The 25,988-nt window shown below is 31.2% G+C and overlaps 1 protein-coding gene across 3 annotated transcripts in view; it reads right to left on the bottom strand.

Moving 5' to 3' along the window:
* Nucleotides 1-25,988, bottom strand: part of Cdep (Chondrocyte-derived ezrin-like domain containing protein) — a 153,706-nt gene that overhangs the window by 30,004 nt on the left and 97,714 nt on the right. For all 3 annotated transcript variants that reach the window (XM_080150679.1, XM_080150678.1, XM_080150677.1), the window contains exons 15-21: nucleotides 22,846-22,950; nucleotides 22,058-22,154; nucleotides 17,200-17,289; nucleotides 12,384-12,514; nucleotides 11,717-11,909; nucleotides 8,114-8,189; nucleotides 1,509-1,618 (exon numbers count right to left, since the gene is read on the bottom strand). In XM_080150679.1, the coding sequence (XP_080006805.1) occupies nucleotides 1,509-1,618; nucleotides 8,114-8,189; nucleotides 11,717-11,909; nucleotides 12,384-12,514; nucleotides 17,200-17,289; nucleotides 22,058-22,154; nucleotides 22,846-22,950 (802 nt within the window). The remainder of the gene's footprint in view (nucleotides 1-1,508; nucleotides 1,619-8,113; nucleotides 8,190-11,716; nucleotides 11,910-12,383; nucleotides 12,515-17,199; nucleotides 17,290-22,057; nucleotides 22,155-22,845; nucleotides 22,951-25,988) is intronic.

The following is a 25,988-nucleotide window of genomic DNA, read 5'->3' on the forward strand; positions in this document are numbered from 1 at the left end:
CATGGAACAAAAACAAACAACGATTTTAGTATTATAGACTAGCGAAGGCACCAAAAAACCTGATGAACTATCGATCCATTATTATAATCTTTAATTTCCCTAATTTAAAATAAGTGGTTAGCAGCAATAAAAAATATTTAATGTTTTAATTTAATCAAAACATTGGGTAGAAAAATTAAATAATTTTGTGTAGATTTTTGGTTGTAGGTAAAGTTTTGACCTCTGGTAAAAAAGTTTGCATAGTTAGTTAACATTTACTTTAAAACTTGGAAACAAATTGTTTATGTTTGTGTGCAGGAATATCATACGTCATTACTTGTTTAGTTTTACACAAAAGCTTTTCTAAAACCAAGGCAAGTCGCCAAATAATGTACCTTTCTTGAGAGTTATCATTTACTGAATATGTCATAAAATTACTTAATAAAGTGTTCTTAAAAATATTAATAAAAATATGTGCATCTTTTTTCCTGAACCTAGAGGCCTATCCAAAAAATCTTAAAACTTGGGAAAATTGATCATATAAGAATGATTTTATCCCTAATATTCTATCCTCTCAGTCCAAAGATAAAGCCTATACTCACTGTTTACGCAAATGTGTCTAAACTTCCCCTCCTCTTGATTTTAGTGTTTTTAAAATAAATATTAAATTCAAAACAATATCTTATGTCAGATTTATTCAAATCATTTGGATATCTAAACTTTGTTTTTGCTATTCAGAATTAACAAGTGCTATACAAATATTTTTAGCAAAATGTCCTTAAAAAATGCACAATTAAATAGATATAGTTATCCTTTACAGTGAAGCTACTTATAGATCTAGAAAAGAATTACAACAGTTTTTGGGAAGTGTACCTACACCCTTCCAAAAAAAAATCGCCGCCAGAAAAAATACCTCACCCCCCCCCCCCCATTTTTTTCTAAAACTTTTAAAACTAGGGGGTTTACCCATAACCCTTTTCATCTTTTACATCCAAGAATAGATAAAGCAGATATTTGCACATTATAGAGTAATTTGTTGATAATAACAATATATCTGGAGGAGATGCCTTTAGGTTATATACATTAATAATTCATATACACAATAGAGATAATAAATATAGACCCTTTGATTGATACATTTGCTGTGTTTTAGTCTATTTTAAAATATTCATAAAACAAAATGGTCAAAATACTTTTTAGGCCTTCAAAAACTAGCATACAAAGATGCCGGACATAAATTTTGATTACCAATATTTTGAAAATCTGTCAAAAAACAAAGGCTGTTAAATAAAAGGGCGAAGGAAGCAAAATTTGACAGATTTTAGTCTGAACTTCTTCATCAAACAGGGGACAAACAAAAAAGTTTTAAACATCTAGCTTAATAAGATTTAAGAAAATATGGGCCCGACTGTCAGAAGTCTAGCTTAATTAGCAGTCAAGAAAATTATATTTTCTCCATTACCGTACAGAAAGAAGGACAAAGTGAGTTATAGAGTAGATATGATATTAAAAAAAAATTGTCTTCTTACCGATTCTTTGAGGTTAAGGGAAAGCCTTTTAATGATTGATCTAACTTTACTGAGCGCCATATTTGTGTCGGGCTGGTCCGCGTTCTCACTTCCATAATGATTCAATAATCCTGAAAATATGTAATAGTATTATACACAGTTGGCCACGGATAAGAAAATAAAAAAATAATAATTCCTGCTCTGATGGCCACAGACTATTAGGCATTATTGTTGGATTTTATTTAAAGTTCGTGGATAATGGTATTGCTCAGAACCGGTTTTAAATCAGCTGAAATAAATTGAAATAAGAGCTATACTGCACTGGAATTATTATCATTAATATTTAATTTGAGATGCAATTATATCATGTATTACTGCACTTGGCGCAGGCTTAATGAATAAATTGACACACAAACTATTTATTTTCCGCTAGATTAAATTCGTAAATCTTGTGCAGCAATAGTTTTTTCTATATTAAATTGTTAATATAAAAATTTACATTAGGTAATTAAAAAGTAACCTAGCTTTATAGAAATAATCTTATATACAATATTATCAAAACATTCTACATTACTTTTCGTTTCATTAAGATCTTTTGCAATTTATATTTTTCCCGTAATCTATGCTTAGCTTTAAAAATGATGATATAAAATATCCCACGTCATGTGAAATAAAATAAGACTTCATAAATAATGCAATTTTACATGGATAGTTATCCGCAGCCGCTAGTCATTTTTTTTTTGCAACAAGCCGCAATTTCACATCATTTCGCAACCCTTATTAGTAATAATTAAGCTCTGTCCGCAGAAAAAACGTCATGTTCAACAATCCAATCTATCGTTTTCTTTAATAGCAGCCCTAGCGCACTTAAAATTTGCGGCTGTCCTGCATAGTAAATTTATTTAAAATTTGTACCCTTGTAAAGATATTTGTTTACAAAATGAATACAGATTTGCAAATATGATAAAGCACAAGAATGAAAACGTCCATTGAAAGGATATTATTTTGCTAAATCGAACAAAATATCAAAATTTTTATTTTGTTTCTAGACATTTGTATACTTTAGCCCTCCAGACAACCAACAACTTTATCGAAGTTTAATACTTTTGGGAATATAAATATCAGTTTGGCTCCTTGTAATATCAAAAAAAATAAAAAGCAAAATTGATTTGAAAGATTTTTAAGAGTTACTGCGCACCAATAAAGAGGTCAACAGGCCACTCATATGCATAGCAGAGGATATAACAAATTATATTATTTTGCAAACGATGATAAAAGTATGTAATAAAGATTTTAAACATTGTACAATTTTTTTTGTATTTTTAAATATAGGTAGTTTAAAATAGGCTGTTTTACAGACATAAGGGGGGGGGGCGTCTCCAGCTGAATCGATTTACAGATACCCCCTAAAAACCGGAAAAAACCGGTTTTTCATAAAATTCACGGCCGGTTTTGGCCGGATCCGGCTCAAATTTTGCATGGAGTCATCCTTTGATATTCCCAACAGTTGATACTTGACTCAGCAAGATCCCAGAAAAGTGTGGTATATCTAGGGGGGCGTATTGACATTTAAACGTAAACCGTGAGCAAAATGGTCTGAATATTAAGCTATTAATATTAAAAATTAAACTTGAAACTTGGTACATAAGCCTAGTCCTATAGATACTACATCTATATGAAAAAAATATAATTTTTTTTATTTTTAGGTTAGGTAAGAAAACCCTGCGGAAATGGGATTTTTAGGCATTTTTTGGCCTGTTTTGGTGTAATTTGATGTAAAAACTCACTTTTAATTGTTTTTTCTTAAGTTTTTTCCTTAAATACTGTATGTCTTTTCATAAGGACATTATTTAAGATGATTCTGCAAGTTTGGGACCAAAACTCAAAAAACCTCTATTTGATATATGACATACAAACTTTAGAAAAAATGCACTTTACTCATCCAAGCCACCCACCTAGCCCACTAGGGTCGGTCCCCGACTTGCTGAATCATCTTAAATAATGTCCTTGTGTATAGACACAGTGTATTCAAGGGAAAAAACCTAATAAAAAAAAACACTTAAAGGTAAGTTTCTACATCAAAATAGACCAAAGTTTCAAGTGTCTAGCTCAATATTTAGACCATTTTGCTCACAGTTAACGTTTAAATGTCATTAATCCCCCCCCCCCTCTTTACATATTTTAAAACGAATTTCTTTTGCAGGAACTTTGTTGTATAACGTTAATTTCAGTATAAAGAAAAAAAATTATACTTCTTTGGAAAAAAGTCATTTTTGTATATATTCATTCTCTTCAAAATGATAGCATGACAGCACTGATAGTATGGCAAAAAAATACTACTTATTATACTAGCAGCTGTGACCCCAGCTTCTAGTGATTCTGAATTCGAAATAGTGAGCACAAAATTAGCTTAAAACCATCACAAGACTTGAATTAAAAAATAGATTTGAATAAATTTTAATTTTTAAATTCATGACCTAAATAAAGTTTTCCTAAAATGGAAAGCTCAATCGGGTCATTGGCTAGCAAGATATTAACGCACAGACAAAAAATCGTTGCTTTATGTATAAGAGGATTAATAAAGTAGATCTACAAACATAATTTCAGCTTAACTGTATGTAAATATTACTCATTAAAAATGAATAGGTAAATATAATAAACTAAAGAGCTTACTTAGCTTATATTAATTCCAAGGGTTAAGGAATAGGAAATGCATGTAGTATAATATTGTTTTTAAAAAATTGCAGCTAGAATTAATAGCATCCAAAAAGCTTTAGAAAATGCTAATAATATTAAAAGCAGAAATATAGCAAAATTACAAATCAAATGAAAGCCATTTGTCCATGAAACTGGAACCAGCCTTAGGTAGAACCATGCTACTCAAAATCTAGGTATAAATTTCTGAGCTGTTCTTTTTTTAAAAAAAACCTGGGACACATACTTGAGAGTTTAGAATACCTGCAATAGGACACATCCTTCAATTCCTGGAAAGTTTAGAATACTTGCAAGCAAGACACGTCATTTAATTCCTAGAGAGTGTAAATACTTGCAAGCAGGACACATCCTTTAATTCCTGGAGAGTGTAAATACTTGCAAGCAGGACACATCCTTTAATTCCTGGAGAGTGTAAATACTTGCAAGCAGGACACATCCTTTAATTCCTGGAGAGTGTAAATACTTGCAAGCAGGACACATCCTTTAATTCCTGGAGAGTGTAAATACTTGCAAGCAGGACACGTCATTTAATTCCTGGAAAGTTTCGAATACTTGCAAGCAGGACACATCCTTTAATTCCTGGAGAGTGTAAATACTTGCAAACAGAACACATCCTTTAATTCCTGGAAAGTTTAGAATACCTGCAAGCAGGACACATCTTTTAATTCCTGGAAAGTTTAGAATGCCTGCAGCAGGTTCCAAGATTATGCCTGAGCCTGATTTGAGGGCAACATATTAATATTTGATGAACCTGTATAGCACCACCACCACTAGACACACTCTGCTAAAGAATATAGAAAGTTCAAGGTTGGCTCAAAAACCAAAAAAACACATTCTAGTTGAGTTGTAGTATATGTAGATTCTATCTAATGACACAATAAACTAAGGATTTCCTTTTAAGGATAATTTGACCTTTTAAAGTTTGAATGAATATTTACTGTATTCTTCTTTTCTACCCGCTTTCATGCATATATACCAGGAACTGCTTTAATTGTGACACAAAATTATTTTGACACACTTTATTCAGTGATATGAGGTTGAAGAAATCATGTGAATATTAATATTGTAATCTTATAAAAATCATTTTTCTCCCCTAAAGGAGAAATTTTAGAATTGTATTCAGCAGAAGTAAGAGAACTGTCATACTGTTGTTACTTATCTTGCCTTCAACTTGAATGAAATTGTAACAAAGTGTGTATTATATACACCATACACTCACTCAAATAAAAGGCAAATTGGATTGGGGGTATGGAGGGAGGAGTAGGGGCCCTTCTAAATGTTTACTTTCCTTGATGCAGGATAAATATATATTTATTATATACATCTTTTATTCAAGAGATATTATATAGTAAATTAAATTAAAATGTTCATCCAAGAAAACCTTTTAATAACTAGATGAATAAGATATAAATTCAAAACCTAATATTATGCTTTCAAAACTTGAATATCAAAAAAATTTTATGAAATATAATTTTATAAATGTGTAGCTATTTTATGACTTACTCCAATTCATAAACTTGTATATAAGCAACAGGAAGGCAAGGGATTTAGTTCATGATAGGTTGGTTCAAGCTATCAGTGTCCAAATCTAGAATCTGAATTGTGGGTGAGGGGGCTTAGAGAATTAACCTTTAGTCTCAGCTAAAAAGTCCAAGAACCTCGGTAGCACCATAAATTTATTATATTTATAACATAAATTATCTAAAATAAAATAAAATAATTTCTTTTTAGCTGAAGATTGTAGAACAAAAGAAAACAAATGTTAAAGTTTAAGGAAAAGTTGATGTCTATAATTTGCTGGGCAAATTGACCTTCATATTAAGACCTTCAGGAAAATTTCTAGGATTTGTACATCAAATATTTATTATAAAGAAATAAAGTATTGCATAGATATATTTCTTAATTTTTGGCCTCTAAACTAATAATTCTTCAAAAAAAGTTTCTTTTGTAGATAAACTGTACAAAACGTAGAGATAAGTCTAGAAGTCCAGAAATATGGCTTATAGACTTTTATACTCTTCCATAAGGATAGTAGCATCTATTAGTTGTGAAACATATAATCACTTTAAAAAATCAGTATGTACAGCTAGAAGTAATGAAATTTATAGAGCTGCTGATCATAGTAATTTGTTTTGTTAAGTAAATAAAAATAAGAAGCCCATCTAAAGCTTAAGATCCTGCTTATCAGCGAAAATATCTGCTAGTCAAAACAAGGTCTTAAAATTACCTCTCCCAAAAGTGTTGATTTTTATATACCTATGTTAATTACAGAATCCCCTCCCCCCCCAAAAAATCTCTTTAAGAAAATATTCTAGTGGCTAAGGGCGACGCAACTAGGGCTTCACTAGTTAGTACACATGTACCGGCACACACAGAAATAAGATGTAGTAGTGAAGATAAATATTTTCTTGTGTCCTCTAATAAACAAAGGGATAAACAGTTACTCATAAATGCTGCTTTTACTAATAGATCTTATGGATAATTGGCGAGAATTTGAAATTCAACCTCATTTTTGACAAAATATCCTTTCTGTAGTTTTAATTATTAGAGGACATTTTTTTTAGGAAACTCAATCAAAATTTAAATTTTAATTTTATGCTACATTTCATTAAAAAAATTTGACTGGGCCTGTTTATAGGGTGGCTACTCTTTTAAGGTATAAAATAGGCATGTCTTTTTTTACAACAAAAAAGGCGGTTAAACCTGCGGCAAACTAACCCAGACAAAAAGATGTTTGTTTGGGTATAAAATGTAGGTCTGTTTTTCCATACTGGTGCAGTGAGACTACAGATATACAAAATAATAAATTACTTTTATTAACAACAGAAAAAGTTGTAACAGTTTTATTATCTTTATTATTTGTATACAATACGACACAATCAGGTCGTTGTAGGGAAGGGGGAAGACAATGACAATTAATTTAATCTATAACCAGGGATTTAGTATTGAACGATGATTTTGGGCCAATTTACACCTTAAAATTAGAATAAGAGGCGTGCAGAAGAAGGGGTTGGTGTATTAATCCATCTACACGCCCTTGTCAGTTGTCAACACCCCCTTCATCAAAACACCCCTGACCATAAAATTACACCCCTTTTGTTGTCCCTTATATCCCCCTCTCGACTTTGATTCAAGGGGAAGGGGTATCAAATTTTAACCCCTAACCCCTGGAAAAACCCTGTGCATGCCAAATATTAGATTTAAGATTTTAACCCGTCACCACCAAAAAAAAATAAGATAGATTTAAGATTTAACCCGTCACCACCAAAAAAAAATAAGAAGCTTTGGCCACTTGTCAAAACCTTAATATCCCTGGAAGAATGGCAAGTTGAACAAAATAAATATATCAAGTGAACCAACATGTTTAAAAAGCAAAAGGCTAGGATTTTCAACATATGCAATAGAACAGATAACATTATTTGAAATTTTCTCATAATATTACGAAATTATAAACTAACTGTTCGGAATAAATTTGTTTTTACGTTTATTGTTATTAAATAGAAAAAGTAAGTTGTAAACTGAACAGGCATATCAAAAAAGATCTGTCTATCTAAAAAATATTGGCTTTCTTAATTGGTAAAACATGAATTTCATATTTCTGTAGTAACACATGACTGTTACACAACACTCGAATAGAATAAGTGGGTTTTCAAATTTATGTGAATCAAATGCCATGATAATGCCAAGAATACATAAATTAAGACTATGTATTAAAAAGGTTAAAATCAATGCCGGAAGGCTAGGTGCAAGTCACTTGCTCTCATAAGCCCCTATTCATTTTTTTTATACCGTTAAAAGCTCTACGCCCTTTTTTTACTTTACGCACGGACGGACGGACGGACGGACGGAAAAAGAGACAAATGTTAATATTAGAGTAGCCATGCCGATAAAAAGTTTAAAAATTTACTTACTTTCTAAAATAAGCTGATAATGTAAAATTCTGTGGAGTGGTTTCAGAAGCAGGGTTGTCAGGGGTATATAGCACACCTTAATAATAATATCATTTTAATTAAAAAACAAGATAAAATTTTTCAAAATTTATGCTTTTTTGAAAGGCAAAAAGATAAGTGTGCTTTTGTAATGTGGAAAATATTTTTAAAATTTAAAATATAATGAAAAATTGGCAAGAAATGTAACATTTTATATAGATAAACAGACAACTCTTTACTACTTTAATACTTTGGATGAAATGACTATCTTTTTTTTTTTTAAAGCATAAAACAATTTGATGTTAATTTTTAAAGTTATATAAAAATGAGAACAATAATGCCCATGATTAGCGAAGCAGTAACATGCTACACGCATTTTAAGATTATAAAAAAATCATTTGTTACTATCAGACTAAAAATCTTATTGCAAAATTATTTGTAATTTAAATTAAATGGGTTTTTAAATTAAAGTGATTAAAATCATAAATTATGTCAATAGAAAAGGACGTCATTTTTACATAACTTAAAGTTATTTCTTTCCGAGCAAAGCCTAGTTTTAGAGTAGCTTCACTTCTAATAATATAAAATTGTTTAATACTTCAGCTTTATGTAACTTTTTCTTAATGGATCTATTCAACTAATTTAAAAAAATTAATTTCCAAACTCCTCTCAACTTTAGAATTAACTAAAATTAATTCACGGAATTTTTGTATTATGTATATATGGACGTGTATATGCATTAAAAATCCTTTTCATAATTTTTGCATAAACTATAACAGCCTGCTAAATTTTTAATTTAATTCTCCATAAAACTTTTTTTGATAATCTAGACGCAGTTTTCTCTTTTCTATCCTATAGCATGAAGTAGTAAAGAAAATGCTAGTCCGAATGGATTTTTAGGAATGCTATATTGGTATGGTTTTAGGCTATTTTCCTTGAACACAAAACCATGTTACGAAATTTATAATAACTGCTGCTATGTCAGATGTGCGACCTCAATAGTTAATTTTTCAGTGGGTGATCTCCACCCCCTCCCCTGTCCCATAGAGAGGAGGGGCGAAATAAATAGTATATGTGATAGTGTAAAGTAATTGAATTATTGTGAGGTCCAAATAAATACTCTAAATACACTTGATAATTAATTAATTGTGTGAGTCTGGTCTGCTACAAGATAATCCTCTCTTTTCTAGCGTCAGCAGCATCCAGGGATCTTAAGGGGTATACCAATGGACAATTTAATGCACATCCCCAATGATGATAAACAAAATTATTTGTTAAATCTTTTGAACTCTGCTAGTTAATGAAGAAACCAATCAAAATTTCATAATATGTACCCGATGTTTTAAAGCCAACTAATGATTATAAAACTTGGGTAATAGTGTATTTAACCAGGGATGAAGGTGACATTGGGTCGTTGATTGAATTTTGATTGGTTGATTCATTAAGTTGAGTGTCCAAACGTTTCAACAACCATTTATAATCTACTTGAGTGTTATATTTGTGAATCATCATTGGGGATGTACATCATTTTATCTTCCATTATAATATCCCTCTAGATCCCTGTCCTTTGTCCCTGCCCTCCCTTAAAATATCAGTTTTAATATACTTCCAGTTGGTACAAAATTATCTTTTTCGCTGGTTGTAGGAAGAAATAAAGCTGTTTTCGGTGATCGAGTAAATGTATTCTAATATATTCAAACAAGCACCCCTGCACCTAGCATCTCGTATTCAAAAAAGGGAAAAACCAGCCGAAACAATCATAACACAAAAAATAAAGCGATAAAATAGCCCTAAACCATCACACAATCATAACACTTAAATAAAGCGATAAAATAGCCCTAAACCATCACTGGGCCTATGTGAAGCTTCCCAAAATTGAAAAACTCAAATGGATTAGTCGTTAGCAAGATCTTAAAGGACGAACAAAAAATACCTTACTACATAATAGGATAACATAAATGGCCCAATAGGTCTGAACTAGACAATTAAAATACTTGACCCTAAACCGCCGTTTTTTCCAATTTGGTCTAAAAATATCAATTTCCATAGAAACCAAACTTACATTCATACAACAATAAAGTAGGAATAAATGGAAATAAAAATTAGGTAAAAGTTTTTCAATAAATCAAGCCTAAGTAAGGACTTTTTAAGTATGATATGCAAAAATGGGGTAATACTAACAAAGCAACTATTTCTCCCTCGTCCGAAGTTGTTTACACTTAATCGTTGGCTATTAAACCTTTTATTGATTGGTTGATCAAAAACAATTAGTATTCAAACTTTCAACCAATAAATGTAATTTACAGGATTGATTTCGTTATCAGCACTAGGGATGTAAATAAATTTATTATCCATTGTCCTATCCCTTATAATTCTGATAATAAAAAAATCAGATGTCATATTATAGAAGAATCTACTCAACACTTAACCCCGAGTATGTCAGATGTCCTACAATACTTTGCCATTATTAATAGGAATGAAAACTGCGGCGAATCATCAAAATATTTGCAACATTTTATTGCCACTTTTCCCCTGATCTAATACACTTTTGACTGTGCGTGTAAATAGAATTGAGTATTCATGAATATTTCACTATAAATAATACATAGGTAGAGAGGGAAAGTTACAAATATGGAAATATAATATTATACACCCATCAACCCCCCTCAAGGGGTGTGGTACCCGAGAGAAAAATTATTTTGCTCAAATTTTTCTAACAAACTTTGGGAATTATTGTAGGTTAGATGAAGTGAGCGTTATAAGTTCCCCACAGGTCAAGAGCTCCTTGCACCGACTTTTTAACAAAAATTTAAGCTAAGGGTGAAGTGTTATTACCAATTTTAAATAAATAATCTTTTGAAATAAAAAATGTTATAAAATTTAATTAATTTAATGAGTTCTATAAAAAGATCTTTCTATTCATTTAAGGCCAAAATAGCAACTGAATCTACAACCCTGGATACACCCAATATATAGGAAGCAACTGGCTCTACAACCCTGGATACACCCAATATATAGGAAGAGAATACACATAATAGTAACTGGCTCTACAACCCTGGATACACCCAATATATAGGAAGAGAATACACATAATATCAACTGGCTCTACAACCCTGGATACACCCAATATATAGGAAGAGAATACACATAATATCAACTGGCTCTACAACCCTGGATACACCCAATATATAGGAAGAGAATACACAAATTTTATGGTAATACACTTATTACCCTACTAGTACATACCGCTTATTTCAACTGATTTGAGAATGTAACTTTAAATGGAGATAGATTTAAAGCAACGTAAGATCTAGTGGCAGTAATCCTTATATTAAGATAACAGGATGTAAGGTCTTTGTAAGGTTTATTTAGATAACTATTTTGGATAGAGTACCACACCCCTCCGAAGAGAAAATAATAACAACGCCTTCCTTCTCCATAAGAAAATAGTTTTTACTTTTCTTTAAAAACTCAAGTGTATGGTCGACTTCTCGCATACTTGTACTCTCAGGACTCCAGCTAACCACGTACAAACATAAACTTTTTTATAGAATAGCTACACGTCTAAAACAAAAACAAAATCACCTTCTGCATTTCAAAATCTGTGTATATTTGTTCGAATCTATTAATTTTGTGTAGAGACTGTTGTATCTTGTCTAGTATAACTATGTGTGTGTCAATGTATCTGTAGTAATGCTCGAGGGTCCCATGGTTCAGATGCTTCAGAACAAGGTCGCCAACTCGGCGACAATTGGTTGTCGGCTCGTTTCTACTTTCCCTGAAAATATAATTATCATGATAAACATAAACAGACTAAATTAAGGGTAGATCCATCCGTCCGACCGAAGCACTTAGATCTTTTGTTAGTTGAAGCGTATTAGAATTGACATACCAATTTCAAAATTGGCATGAACATCCTGTAATAGTTATTTACAATCTAGAAAGCGTAACAACGCGTTACCAGAAGTCCTTTATAATCAGGTTCTTAATAATTTTTTGACAAAAACGATTTATATGTGTAATTAAAACATACTGTTCTAAATTTTAGAATGGTTAATATATGTTATAACCGAAGTAACTCTGTAATTAGGTACTAAAACTGTAACTATGTCCTATATAAGAAATTTAATTACAATTATTTTTAGACCTATAAATTTCAATTCTTCTTTAATCACGTTACAATGTCAATATTAATTTGTGCTTCACTTTTATTGATGTTGTCACCTTTTTAATGTAAAGTAAACTAACTTACCAATTTTGAATTCTAGTTTCCATCTCCTTGAGAAAAGCAGCATGAATTTCATAGATAGGATCTATCAGGGAGAAGAGCAGGGGCATGGGCTCACATAACTGATTGTCTTTTGATACCTCGTCCCGGAACCACTGAAAATTAAATAAGTTTTATCACAGATAAGACAATGAATTTGACCTTAATTAAAATCATCTCTGCTGTTGATTAAAATAATTGGTAGAGTTAAGGAAAGAAAGAATAAACTTATAAAACTTTGGAGATCAGTATAATTTACATTAACATGTCCCCTCCATATTTTAACTTTAAAAAAAAACTTTTGAAATAAATTTTTTATACTTTTCTCTTTTAAGTGCTGCACGCCCCTTCCCCCTCTCCCTAAATCAAGTATACTGTTCTACACATTTAAAGTATATTATTTAAATGCCTTATTTGTTTACTAATAAATGGCACACCTTGGAGGAAATATTGGTAAATTTTCACATTTTTTTTTCATTTAACCTACCTAAAGATTGTAAGTTTATTAAAAAAAGGAAGAAAAATTGAAATTAAAATTTAAACTAAAAATATTTTGCCCGGGTTAAAGGAATAATATAATCTATACCCCTTTATTCTTCTTAATATTTGCATAACATAGACATAGTCTCACCTAGAATGTCAGTGAGGGACGATTAATTAAACGTCCACTGTCATATGCCTGTTTCTTCAAGAGTTGAGTATAGTGTAGGGTTGGGCCGGATATCCGGACATTTTCAATATCTGGCCGGATACCGGTTATTAAAACTATCCGGTAAATTGTCGGATATCAAACGTTGGCCAGATATCCGGCCCAACCCTAGTATAGTGTCAGGGGTATTAAAAGGGATAGGACAATGGACGACACATTTATATGCAGCCCTAAAGGTAATAAACAAAAGTTTGGACAGGTAAAGTCTGGAACCAATCAAATAAAATTACAAAATAAGTTTTTTAGCCTATGAATAAGATAACGTGGTTAAAAAATTTTGGGTACTGGTTAAAATTTCCAGTCCAATGTCCCCTCCCTTCCTGGTGTACATGCACATGAGAATGAGATGCAACAAAGTTTTTGCACACAGCAATACTGCCGACTAAAATTAAATGACGTCATAAAATGTGTTTTTCAAGGGATGGCGGAATACAAGGATTTAATTTTAAAAAGTTAATTTCATTTTTATCTGAATAATACTAGATACATTTACATACAGAATAATTTTAATTTTCTACCATGTAGTTTTTAAATATTCTATTTTAATTATCTCAATTCATTGATTAATTTGAAATTGAATATTCCCTTATTCCTGTTAATGTGCAATGGTAAATATTTAATAACTGCGTATTAAGGGGTCGTTATGAACAAAAGCACAATTAAAATAAATAAATAGATGTAAAAGTGTAAGAAAATAAAATCATTTAGGGTTATTTTTGGTTGCTTTTAAAAAATCTGTATGTTGATCCTTTTACTTTGATTAAATAAGTAAATATATATATGTATTATGTGTACAATTGGGTCATAAAGCATGGAATAGCTTATTTTATATTTGTTTTTCACAAATTAAATGAACCAGAATGGTAAGTATTTGCGCGTAGTTTTACTACCCTTGGTTATTATTCTTTCTTTCTTATTTAATATGCAAGATATCACCTACCTAAATGTATTGTATTTTGAAATCATCCTACTTGTTTCAAACTTTCATCGACATTTAACAATATAGAATAAACCAAGAGCAGTAGCAAGCAACTCTAAGGTTAACATGTTGACATTCCTATTGCGATTAATTAAGATAAATCAAATGGCAACTGTGACTTTGCATCAACAATTATGGGCAATCTTATTGATCTAACTTTCGTGAATTTTGTCATCCTTGTGTGGAAAATGTGTTATTTAAACAAATAAAATTTAAACTGAAATATACAATACATATATTTTACAATTATGTTTTGTTTTAAGTACTATGAACAGGGATAAGACAATAGGCAATAAATACATCCTACCAGTACCAAATATTGATAAATAATTCTTAACAATTCTGTTGGAAATATTTGTCGAAAAGTATTAAACTACCTACAAGTTTTGAACAAACCAATCAAATTCCGGTATTACTACCCAAAGTTTTTAGCCAAGTATAAGATAACCTTGCCATAAAACTTTGGGTACCACTGTAGTGTACAATCTAATATCCCCTCCCTCGCTGACTATGCATATCATCAAATTAGAAGTAAGAAAAAGTAAAGAAAATATCCGACACCACGTGAAGTAAATTGTGTAAACACAACAAGCATCAAAATTAAAAGCATGCATAGCTCTTAGTTCCAGGAAGGGAAGGGACACTGAACTTAAAATAATACTGGTTCCCAAAGTTTAAAAAAATATTAAATATTGATTGATTGATACAAGCTAACAGTGATAAAAAATTTTAACCAACAATTTTTAAGATAATTGGGGGAGGAAGAAAATAAAAGGGGCCCTTTTTTTTGCGTAAATCCGAAAGTTGAGTGTTGGATTGTAGTCGAATGCTCTTATTAATTCAAACTGTTCTTAATTATAGAACATTTCATACATTTGGTTTTAATAAGAAATTTTTTACCTTATTAGAGCAACTTTACGGAATTATATGAAAATATGACCCTATTTATCCATTAATTGGCTGAATTAAATAAATTTAAAATTTTGCAATTCTGTAAAGTAACAAAAAAATAGATAAGATTTTACTATAGATTGGAATAAAATAATATTTAAGAGGGAAGAAGGGAATATTAAATTTCGAGCAAGCTGAACATTTATTTCTACATTGATTGAAATAGAGAAAATTATGCAAATCTAACAATTTTCTGTCTGAATGTGAAATTTTATGAAAGGTCACAATTGCAATAAATTTTAAATTCGCATACATTTAAAAACTTACATTCTTTTAATTTCATTTATCGTTTCTGTTCTTGAAACCATTTGATTTTAAATCAAAATTAAAAGCAAATATTAATTAGGCAAAATATAAGATATGCAATAAATAGGTTTCTTGATTTTATGAAAATCTAAATAAAATCTATTTTTAATATTATGTGCTAGAACTTAAAAATCTGAATTTCCAAGTCAACAGTTTCTAATGCTAAATCAACTTTTGCTTTGATATCACCCCCCCCCCCCTCTCCCAGTTGGAGAGAAACACAGAATAATCTACATTACACAGAAATACATTTCAAAATTTAAGGAATGTTTCATAATTTTATATTTCTGCTAAATTGGCGCTGACGTTTTTGACTTTTTAGATTATTAGTGAGATAGAAACAATTTTCCTTCTAAAAAAAACATGATATTTGTATCAAACAAATGGACAGAAGCTAGTATTCAATAAGATTGTTATTCTGAATTATAAATAGTGGGAGGGGGGGGGGGGGCATTTTCGAAACTATTCCACTGGAATAAGATACTAGGAAGAGTACAATTATGATAGAATCAGGGATACTAGGGGTAATTTTGTTTATCATCAATGGTCATATATATAATTTTAATATCTCATGTCTTATTCCTGATGAAGAACCTAACTTGTACAAGAGGAAAAAGAAAAGGGTAAAAATACTTAATATATGAGTCTATTTTTAACTTTTATACAAAGTTTCCTCAGAGTTTGTTAAATATGAAATGCAGTGTTTAAACAAAACTTGCAAATTTTAATTACAAAATCTTATGGAATACCTATAGGAAAATTATACAAGTTGATATTTTTAACAACTTATTGGTTAAATGTAGTTTGTCGCAGGCAGGGAGGGGACATTGATTTGTAAATTTTACTGACCCCACAATTTTACAAGCACTATCTCAGATTAGATTCGATTGCTTTTTGGGTCAAGGCTGATTTAAAATGCGTGAATACAAAGTAACAATGTCCAAACTTTTCAACCATTGTTATAATTTACATAATGAATAGTTTTGTCTACCATGGAGGGGTGGAGGGGGGTGACAAGTTTTTGTTTATTCTATTTATATTACTTATGAAGATAAAGAAAACCAATAAAACAAATTTAAATTTGTGCTTTGTTGTTAGAACAAAATAAATGTATTCCTACTATACTAGTACATAATACAAAGCACAGAAAGAAAAAAGAAGTTGGGGGGGGGGGGGGGTGGAGAGTAAGGAAGTGGGATCCCATGTGGCTCCCTACTGTATAACATCAAACTAAATTGCCCATTTGGGGGGATAGAATGGACTTGCCAGCAGCGAAAATAGTATTCCTACTAATCAGAGTGGGAGGGACATTGGACTGAAAATAGTATTTCTACTAACCACGGTGGGAGGGATATTGGACTGTAAATTACATCGGTACCCAAAATTGTATCAACACATTATCTTATTTGTTGGCTCAAAAACTTGGGCACTTTTATTGATTGGTTGGTACAAACTACCAGTGTCAAAAATGTTTTACCATTAATCCTCAGAAGGGAAAATTTTGCTAACAAAATAACTTTCTCATCTAATTGTAAACTATTAATAAAATGTCGGATAAGACGCATCATTTAAAATGATTTTACAATAGGGGACTAATTAAGAGTTTTATTTTGTATAGTTCTTATTTTTATAAATGAAGTGTCTCGAGATTTCAAATTTAAATAAAAACATTTAATTACAAAAATTAGGAAACAGAGATTTTTCAAAATCAACTATTGAAAAAGTCAATTCCTTAGTATTCATTGAACTTGCGTACTTATTTTGGTAATTTTTAAGAAATACCGTAGAACAAACAGACAGATGAATAGATAAGACAAGTTAAAAGGTGGTTTTGTTACTTAAAAAAAAAAACTTACCAGATTAATAATTTCCAGATCTTTCTTGTATGTTCTTTCTGTCATCAGAAGCTCTTTGAAGATAAAGTAAGCTTTGTCCACTTGCAGCCGCTGTAAAAAAAACATGTCATTAATTTCAAACAACGAGTTATAAAAAGGGAGACGCGATTGTTATAGAAAATCGTAAAACTAAGTGTTTATTACATTTAAAAATATTTTATTGAAGGATGATATCCCTCTCATTTAATATCTTTAAAATAAAAAAAAAGAGGGGTAGGTTTCTGGTAAAATCCGTTAAGGTTATGTGTTATAAGTTAAAAACAGTAGTAGAACGATAAAAATTTATGTTATCTTTTAAATTTTTTTTTGTCTATAGTTCTTTTCAATAAGAAATACACATATTTAGTGAATATTATCGTTCTACTACTACTTTTAAGCCTTAAAACAAACACCTTTACGGATTCTACCAGAAACCTACCCCTCTCTTTAGTTTTTTAAGGTGACTAGGTGAGTGGGATTTTATTTAAGGTTTTTTTGAAGGTTTACACATGGAAAAATAATTTCCTTATTCAATAACACTAATAACTATGTTCACATTCGTATTAGATATTTCCTATTATTACATTGCTTTATCTCTGTTGCTCTACCTAATTCTAAAGATAGACGACTGATAATGTTTTGGGACAAAGTTTGTTAATACTGTTGAGTTTAGTTTTATTTTAACTAACAAGAAGCTTCGCCCCTGTCAATACCCATCCCCAATATTATTTTCAAAAAGAATTTTTTGGGTTAGATTCTCAAGTAAAGGAACGCATCCCTAAGCCAATAGCTGAAAACCTGCCCTGGAAAAATACTAAACTTAACGAAAATTGTTGAAAGATTATTCTAGCCGTTTGCAAGATCTAAACAGACACAAAAACACACTCCCGCACACAACTAATAATTTAGAATGTGGAAGAGGCATAGCCAGAGGGGCTTTAATACCAGTTTTGCGGTCCACAGTTTTAGTTTGAAAACTTTTAGTAGGCTTAATATACATAGTTACAGGCTTAATAGTTGCTATACTCATAGCCTCTAGGGGAAGGTGGAGATGCCTAGAACAATATCCTGACATTCATTAATCTTTCCTGAAAGGTACAACCAATTCGGACAAGCATTTTTCTAGATTCGAGACACATCACACATGTATACAAAAATACATCAACAACTAACACGACTTTTAAGTATATTTTAATATCCAAATTTTATACAATTTTTCTTATTCTCCTAAACAATACTAAAGTTTAGTGTTCTTTTCTTCATTAAATTCAAACCTCCTTTGGAAACAATCATCCCTGTTAAAATAAAGACTTATAAACGCGACAAACCTTATAGGCTTTAATAAGGCAAAACTTTTAATTACATTTTTCCTTTTTCACTTCTCTAAACAACTAAAAATGGTGACCGGGAAATTCAGTGTCGGATTTTGTAATGTCAAATTGTACAGGTATTTTGGGCATATAAGCAGTATTTTTTTATGCTTTTTAACACTGAGCTTTTTATATTTATATTTACTTCAATAGTCTTGCTCTTCAAAAGTATTAATAGCAAACTTGTAAGAAGAAATACACTAAAACTGACGCAGTAAATTAAAGAGTAGATAACCTTAAACTAAAAATAAAATATGCTACTTTTAATACACTCAAGAAGTGTAAATTAAATGTTTAACAGACTAAAATTTAGTTTAAAGTTTGAAGACACATTAGGACATGGGAATTGGCAATATATAGACCCCACACCACTACACATTGATAGATTACAGAACACTAGGCATGGATTAGGGGATAAGTAACTCAACAACTAAATTTGTCCGTCTCATTAGGTAAGCTAAAGATGTTAGCAACAGCAAAAATAATTGATTTTTAGCTTTTCAGAAAATATATACCTATAGTGTTTAGGTATTTTTATTTAATGTCATCTTTTATTCTTTATCATTTTGAAATATTTTAAGGAACATTGCCTTCATTGTTAAAAGATTAAATGTAATAACGCAACCATTTTAGAAACATTACGATTCGTTTTACGCCAATTTGCTTCTTTCTTCATCCCTTAGAGACAAGAAACAGAAATAGAAAATATATATCTAATTTTTATTTTTAGAAAACGAAACAAAAACTTTAAAATTCTTAGCAATTTCTATTTAAAAAGTATTCAACAAACTTGAATAATTCCCCAAGGATCTTCAGTGATGGGACAATGGAAGATAACTAAATGTTCTTCCTAATCCTTGTTAATAAGTCATTGATGGAGACTAGAGGCGAAGGGAGGTGTGTAAAGCCCCTGGTAAAACCATCTGCACACCAATGATGGAAAAGCTTAGGGGTGGGGGGATGTGGTGACTCGTAACACGACATACCAGAAATTTTTCACCACTTCCCGTCACCACTCCCCTCCCCCCCCCTCCTTTATTTATGTGAAGCATAAATATATTTGGGAATATACCTAATTTAATTTCTTCAACGAAGCCCCTCAATGCTAGGGAATATATCTCATTCAGTCTTTAAAGCAGAAAGGAAATGGGCAATTTATTTGATACAAGTTTAGGCCATTTGAAATTAAATTCTGCCAAGCATTCATAAATATAAAATGTGAACAAACAATGGGGAAAACTCTTGAAACAGAATTCAAGACAAGTAAGACAACGTCCATAGAAATTAAATGAAATGAAAAACGGATAAAGTGAATTATGAAGATGTTGATAAAGCAACAAATAATAGAAAATTTACGAAACCTTTATATAAAAAATATAAGTATCTTTAATATCTTTTGGTGGATGTCCTACAGATCGACGGATAAAATGAATAATATACTGGATACTCATTGATATAGGGCATCTTCTATCTAGCAGACGAGAAAATAACCTTTCCCCCAGTGTTACGGACGGACAGACAAGTAAAATTATAGATTATCTTCGCAACTAAAACCCGCAAGGGACGACGCAAACTAGGGCTAACAAAACAACAACTAAAAGTTGGGTTACTTTCTATCCAAAGATGGATAAACCATTCTATTTTTCCCTTAATTTTTAGTTAAACCTAAAATTCTAATGAAGGAAGGTAGGATTTAACAACCTATACTAGTGATTCATAGATTGAAGATTCGAAGAATATTATAACTATGTTCTGACAAGGGTACTTTAGAGCATTTAAATATTGCCTTATTTAGGATTTATAAACTACAAAAATCATAAATATTTTACAGATATGTAAGTACAAAAATGGTCGACATACTTATTTTAACAAGATCTTTTGATGGACGTATAAGTAGTAAGGCTTTATGTTGTTCTTTAAGATCTCGCTAACAACTTAGCCTGTTAAGTTCTCCATTTTAGATAATATTCACACTCTAAATGGTTAAATGCTATCTAATTTTTAAATAAGAATTAATAATTGAATGTCTTGAGGCCATAATGCTGCCCCCTCCTTCCCTTTGACAGCGCTCCTAGATGCTAAGGACGCAGCTACTTGTACTTAAACTAGCTTTCTATATTATTTCTTTTCTTTTTTAAACTGTCCACATTGTAACACTGTGAAAACAAAAAGAATAAGATTAATCATTTCTTTCCTAAATTGTAAGCAAATGTTTGTCTAGCATTTGCAAGCAAAATTAAATGATATCAAAGTTTTCCTACAACAGAAGTGGCGCTAAAATTTAGAAGATTTTAAAAATTTAGAAGATTTTAAAAATTTAGAAGATTTTAAAAATTTAGAAGATTTTAAAAATTTAGAAGATTTTAAAAATTTAGAAGATTTTAAAAATTTAGAAGATTTTGAAAATTTATTTGCTACTCTATACCTACCTTCCTTTTTTTTATAAGATTTCTACCAATGCCGCCTTCTTTAATATATGAAATAGTGTATCTTTTCCTGGTTTATCATTGCAAGAATGATTGGATTGTGCTTACAAATAAAGCTTAGACCATTTAAAAACCCCTCACTATAAAGAAACTTAGGTTCTGTATTTGAAGGGGCAGGGAGCCGAAGGGAAAGAAAATAACCTAAAACCATCTCAAAACTTTAAATTTTTGACATTGAATAGCTTTGAACCAACCCGGGCGTATGTGAGGCCTTGTGATGGTTCCAAGATTTTTCTTATTTAGATTTATCTCTTAAACTAGTTTTACAAACATTACCAATATTATGAATATGAAAAAAAAACTTTTTCAAGGTGAAACCTTACTTCTATGAATTACTTATGAGCAATAAATATCCAAACTAATAACATAAAAAGTAGTATAATAGCATAATCTTATAATAAAGAACAAGATAACAAAGTTTTAATCATATAAAAAAAGTTTTCACAGCATCAATATATTATTATTCATAATAAAACTTAACAAAATACAAAGAAAAAAGATATAATTTTTCTGTATTCTTTTTAAAGAAAAAGTTTAATTTATACATTTAAAGTAATTTGTTGCATTTTTTATACGCAATTTAATTTGATTCTGTTTAATTAAATAACACTTAACAAGAAGTTGCTTATCAAAGTGTTGTTTGATAATTAAATTAATAATATTGATAATTTTTCTACTATTTAAAACTAAATTATTTGGTTAAATAGATATTATTCACCCATACCTAAAAATGGACCAGATAACCCCACACCTCCAACAATATTTTTGATTATAAAAATAAAACACGTTTTTAAATCCCTGCTGAGAGCTCTAACCCTACGGGACTCTCCTTAAATTTTTTAACCTAACCGTCATCATGAATGTCGTAAAAAGATTAAGAAACTGGTCTACTTGTATTGGTACAGGTCAGGTTTTAGACAATGTTGGGGGAGCTAAAGGATCCAGTCGATCCTTCTAATAAAAAACAATTTTATATTTTTTTACCTTTCTCCTTGCCGTGGCATTGTCCGTCTCATCTTCACTTGTTCCTTTATTTGATACCGGGGATAAGGTTCCATCCACACTTTCATCTCTCATTAATCTAGATACATAGATAAATAGAAATAGGATAGCTAGAGGAAAGATAGATAGTTCCTTTATTTGATACCAGGGATAAGGTTCCATCCACGCTCTCATCTCTCATTAATCTAGATACATAGATAGATAAATAGATAGATAGTATTGTTCCTTTATTTGATACCGGGGATAAGGTTCCATCCACACTCTCATCTCTCATTAATCTAGATACATAGATAGATAGAAAGCTAGATAGATACAGGATAGCTAGATAGTATTGTTCCTTTATTTGATACCGGGAATAGGGTTCCATCCTATCCCTCACCTCTCATTTATCTAGATACATAGATAGATAGTACAGGATAGATAAATAGATAGATAGTATTGTTCCTTTGATACCGAGGATAAGGTTCCGACCACTCTCGTTAATCTAGATACATAGATAGACAGATAGATTCAAACTAACTAGTTAGATAAGACAAGATACCCTGCTAGATAGATAGATATATGAATATTTACCTAAAATGTGAGTGAACTGAAGAATGTATGGGGGTGTAGAAGTAGTTGTAGTTGGTTGTAAGAAAGATAGATAGATAGATGAATATATAGATAGATATTTGAATATTTACCTAAAATGAGAGTGAACTGAAGAATGTATGGGTGTAAAGTAGTTGTAGTTGGTTGTGAGAAAGATAGATAGATATTTGAATATTTACCTAAAATGAGAGTGAACTGAAGAATGTATGGGTGTAGACGTAGTTGTAGTTGGTTGTGAGAAAGAACCAGAAAGAGAAGTCATCGTGGCATCACCTTCAGAAGAACTGAAACAAAAAAAATATTTTGTAAATTAGTTTCACTTTTTAAGCGTTTGTTGCTTTTAGATGGACAAGAATAAATTACGGTATTCAAAAGGTGAAAAAACATTTTGGATAATTTTTCAAATTTACCCGTTATAGGCCATTCTGAAAAAAATCATGTGTCATATTGTAGACAAATTTCTGCGACAATTAAAATAAAATCATAGAAATAATTATATTGATTAATACCGTAATATTAAAAACCTCTTACTGATTAATTTGGTAAATTTCCTATATGGTTTAATTTTAAGAAAACATATCTCTGTTAAAAATAAAGCCTTTGATACCCTTATTTTAAAAACGTTTTCTTCAACAAATTACGTCGTATTAACCTTGCCAAAAAAAATCTCAATCTTGCATTATCTCCCCCTCCCCTCCGCCCCAACTCACCCCAATTTATAAAATCCCTTCTGCAAATGCAAACTAGTGAATAAAATGCAGAAAAATAGGAATATGTAAAGAAAAAATAGTGTAGCATCGACAACCTAAACAAGAACAATTTTTCAATTTAAGGACATCATGTCCAAAACAGGCAGATAATTATAAATTTCCGATGCTTGGTTGAAAAAAAAACATTTAACTGTTATTTTATAAAAAAAATATAAACGCTAAAAAACTAACAAACCACGAAAGCTATTGTACTTGTACGTTGTGACTTACAGAGTGAAAGACGGATGACAGTATCAAGAAAGAAGAACAGCAAAGTGTAAAACAGAAGCAGTTCTCAAATCTATGTACAAATAGGAAAGGATCTTGAGGTGCTGGATGTTTGTTTGATGGATATACAACCTTACTACTTTATATGATAGAATTGATATATTAATCTTTGCCAATTTACTTATTACCACCTCTCTGTTAAAACTAAATTAAAGAGTGCACATTTTATCCCCAATAGGATAATCGGAAACAAAAAAAAGAGCAAAAATACCTTTTCATCATTAAATGCAAAGGACATTTTAATATGCAGTGCTCTAGCTCTTGAAACATTTTGTTTTGAAAAGTTAAAATCTAAAATTTCTTTTCCAGAAAAGAATTTTAATGATAATAATAGTGAAATTTAAAGTTAGTTGATAAAGTTGATCAAATTAGACCTTTAATTTCTACTACTATTAACTTGAGAATTAATGACTAAACAAAATGGATTGGATTATTTAAAAAAATAGCTTCTCACTATGCAGTGCATCCATAAATTAAGTTAAACAAATTGGTATGCTATAGTTATTTAAAATATAAATAAACTGTTTCTTTTAAATACATATCCCTGTGTCCAGCCCTCTATGTTTCTTATAAATACATATCCCTGTATCCCTGTGTCCAGCCCTTTATGTTTCTTATAAATACATATCCCTGTATCCCTGTGTCCAGCCCTCTATGTTTCTTATAAATACATATCCCTGTGTCCAGCCCTCTATGTTTCTTATAAATACATATCCCTGTATCCCTGTGTCCAGCCCTCTATGTTTCTTATAAATACATATCCCTGTATCCCTGTGTCCAGCCCTCTATGTTTCTTATAAATACATATCCCTGTATCCCTGTGTCCAGCCCTCTATGTTTCTTATAAATACATATCCCTGTATCCCTGTGTCCAGCCCTCTATGTTTCTTAAATACATATCCCTGTATCCCTGAGTCCAACCCTCTATGTTTCTTATAAATACATATCCCTGTATCCCTGTGTCCAGCCCTCTATGTTTCTTATGAATACATATCCCTGTATCCCTGTATCCATGTGTCCAGCCCTCTATGTTTCTTATAAATACACACCCCTGTATCCCTGTGTCCAGCCCTCTATGTTTCTTATAAATACACACCCCTGTATCCCTGTGTCCAGCACTCTATGTTTCTTATAAATACACACCCCTGTATCCCTGAGTCCAACCCTCTATGTTTCTTATAAATACATATCCCTGTATCCCTGTGTCCAGCCCTCTATGTTTCTTATAAATACACACCCCTGTATCCCTGTGTCCAGCCCTCTATGTTTCTTATAAATACACACCCCTGTATCCCTGAGTCCAACCCTCTATGTTTCTTATAAATACATATCCCTGTATCCCTGTGTCCAGCCCTCTATGTTTCTTATAAATACACACCCCTGTATCCCTGTGTCCAGCCCTCTATGTTTCTTATAAATACATATCCCTGTATCCCTGTGTCCAGCCCTCTATGTTCCTTATAAATACACACCCCTGTATCCCTGTGTCCAGCCCTCTATGTTTCTTATAAATACACACCCCTGTATCCCTGTGTCCAGCCCTCTATGTTTCTTATAAATACACACCCCTGTATCCCTGAGTCCAACCCTCTATGTTTCTTATAAATACATATCCCTGTATCCCTGTGTCCAGCCCTCTATGTTTCTTATAAATACACACCCCTGTATCCCTGTGTCCAGCCCTCTATGTTTCTTATAAATACACACCCCTGTATCCCTGAGTCCAACCCTCTATGTTTCTTATAAATACATATCCCTGTATCCCTGAGTCCATCCCTCTATACATATATTGAGTGGCAATATGACGTCACAACTTTGGTAGGCCTGGGATTTTGCCGGGGGTTGCACAATAGACAACATAGAAATAGATAGAAACTTTGAAAAAAATTTTAGAAGAAAAAAATATTGTTTAATCGAGACTATGGAAGCCGTCCCATTTTTAAATTTCTTTTTTTAAGATTTCCTCATATGAACATTTTATTAACATTTTAAACAAAAGTTTGAGGGTTTCGTCACAGGGACAGCAAGAAAAGACAGAGCTTGTTACAAGCTCTGTCTTTTAAAATTAAAAGCTGCCTCTACTTTTGAAAAAAAATATATATGTGCAATATTGATTGATGCGAGAGTCATAACCCTGCGGGGCTACCCTCAATATAACCTAACATTTTGCAAATCTAAATCTTTTAATTCTATTATCTAGAGAAATATACAAGTTGGTGCGAGGGGGATGGCTGGGACTGGGATGGTAACTGTCACATCAAGATTAAATATATAGGAACAAAACT

The sequence above is a fragment of the Acartia tonsa genome, chromosome 2 (assembly GCF_053477335.1).
Source record: "Acartia tonsa isolate MP-2025a chromosome 2, ASM5347733v1, whole genome shotgun sequence".
Lineage (NCBI taxonomy): Eukaryota > Metazoa > Arthropoda > Copepoda > Calanoida > Acartiidae > Acartia > Acartia tonsa.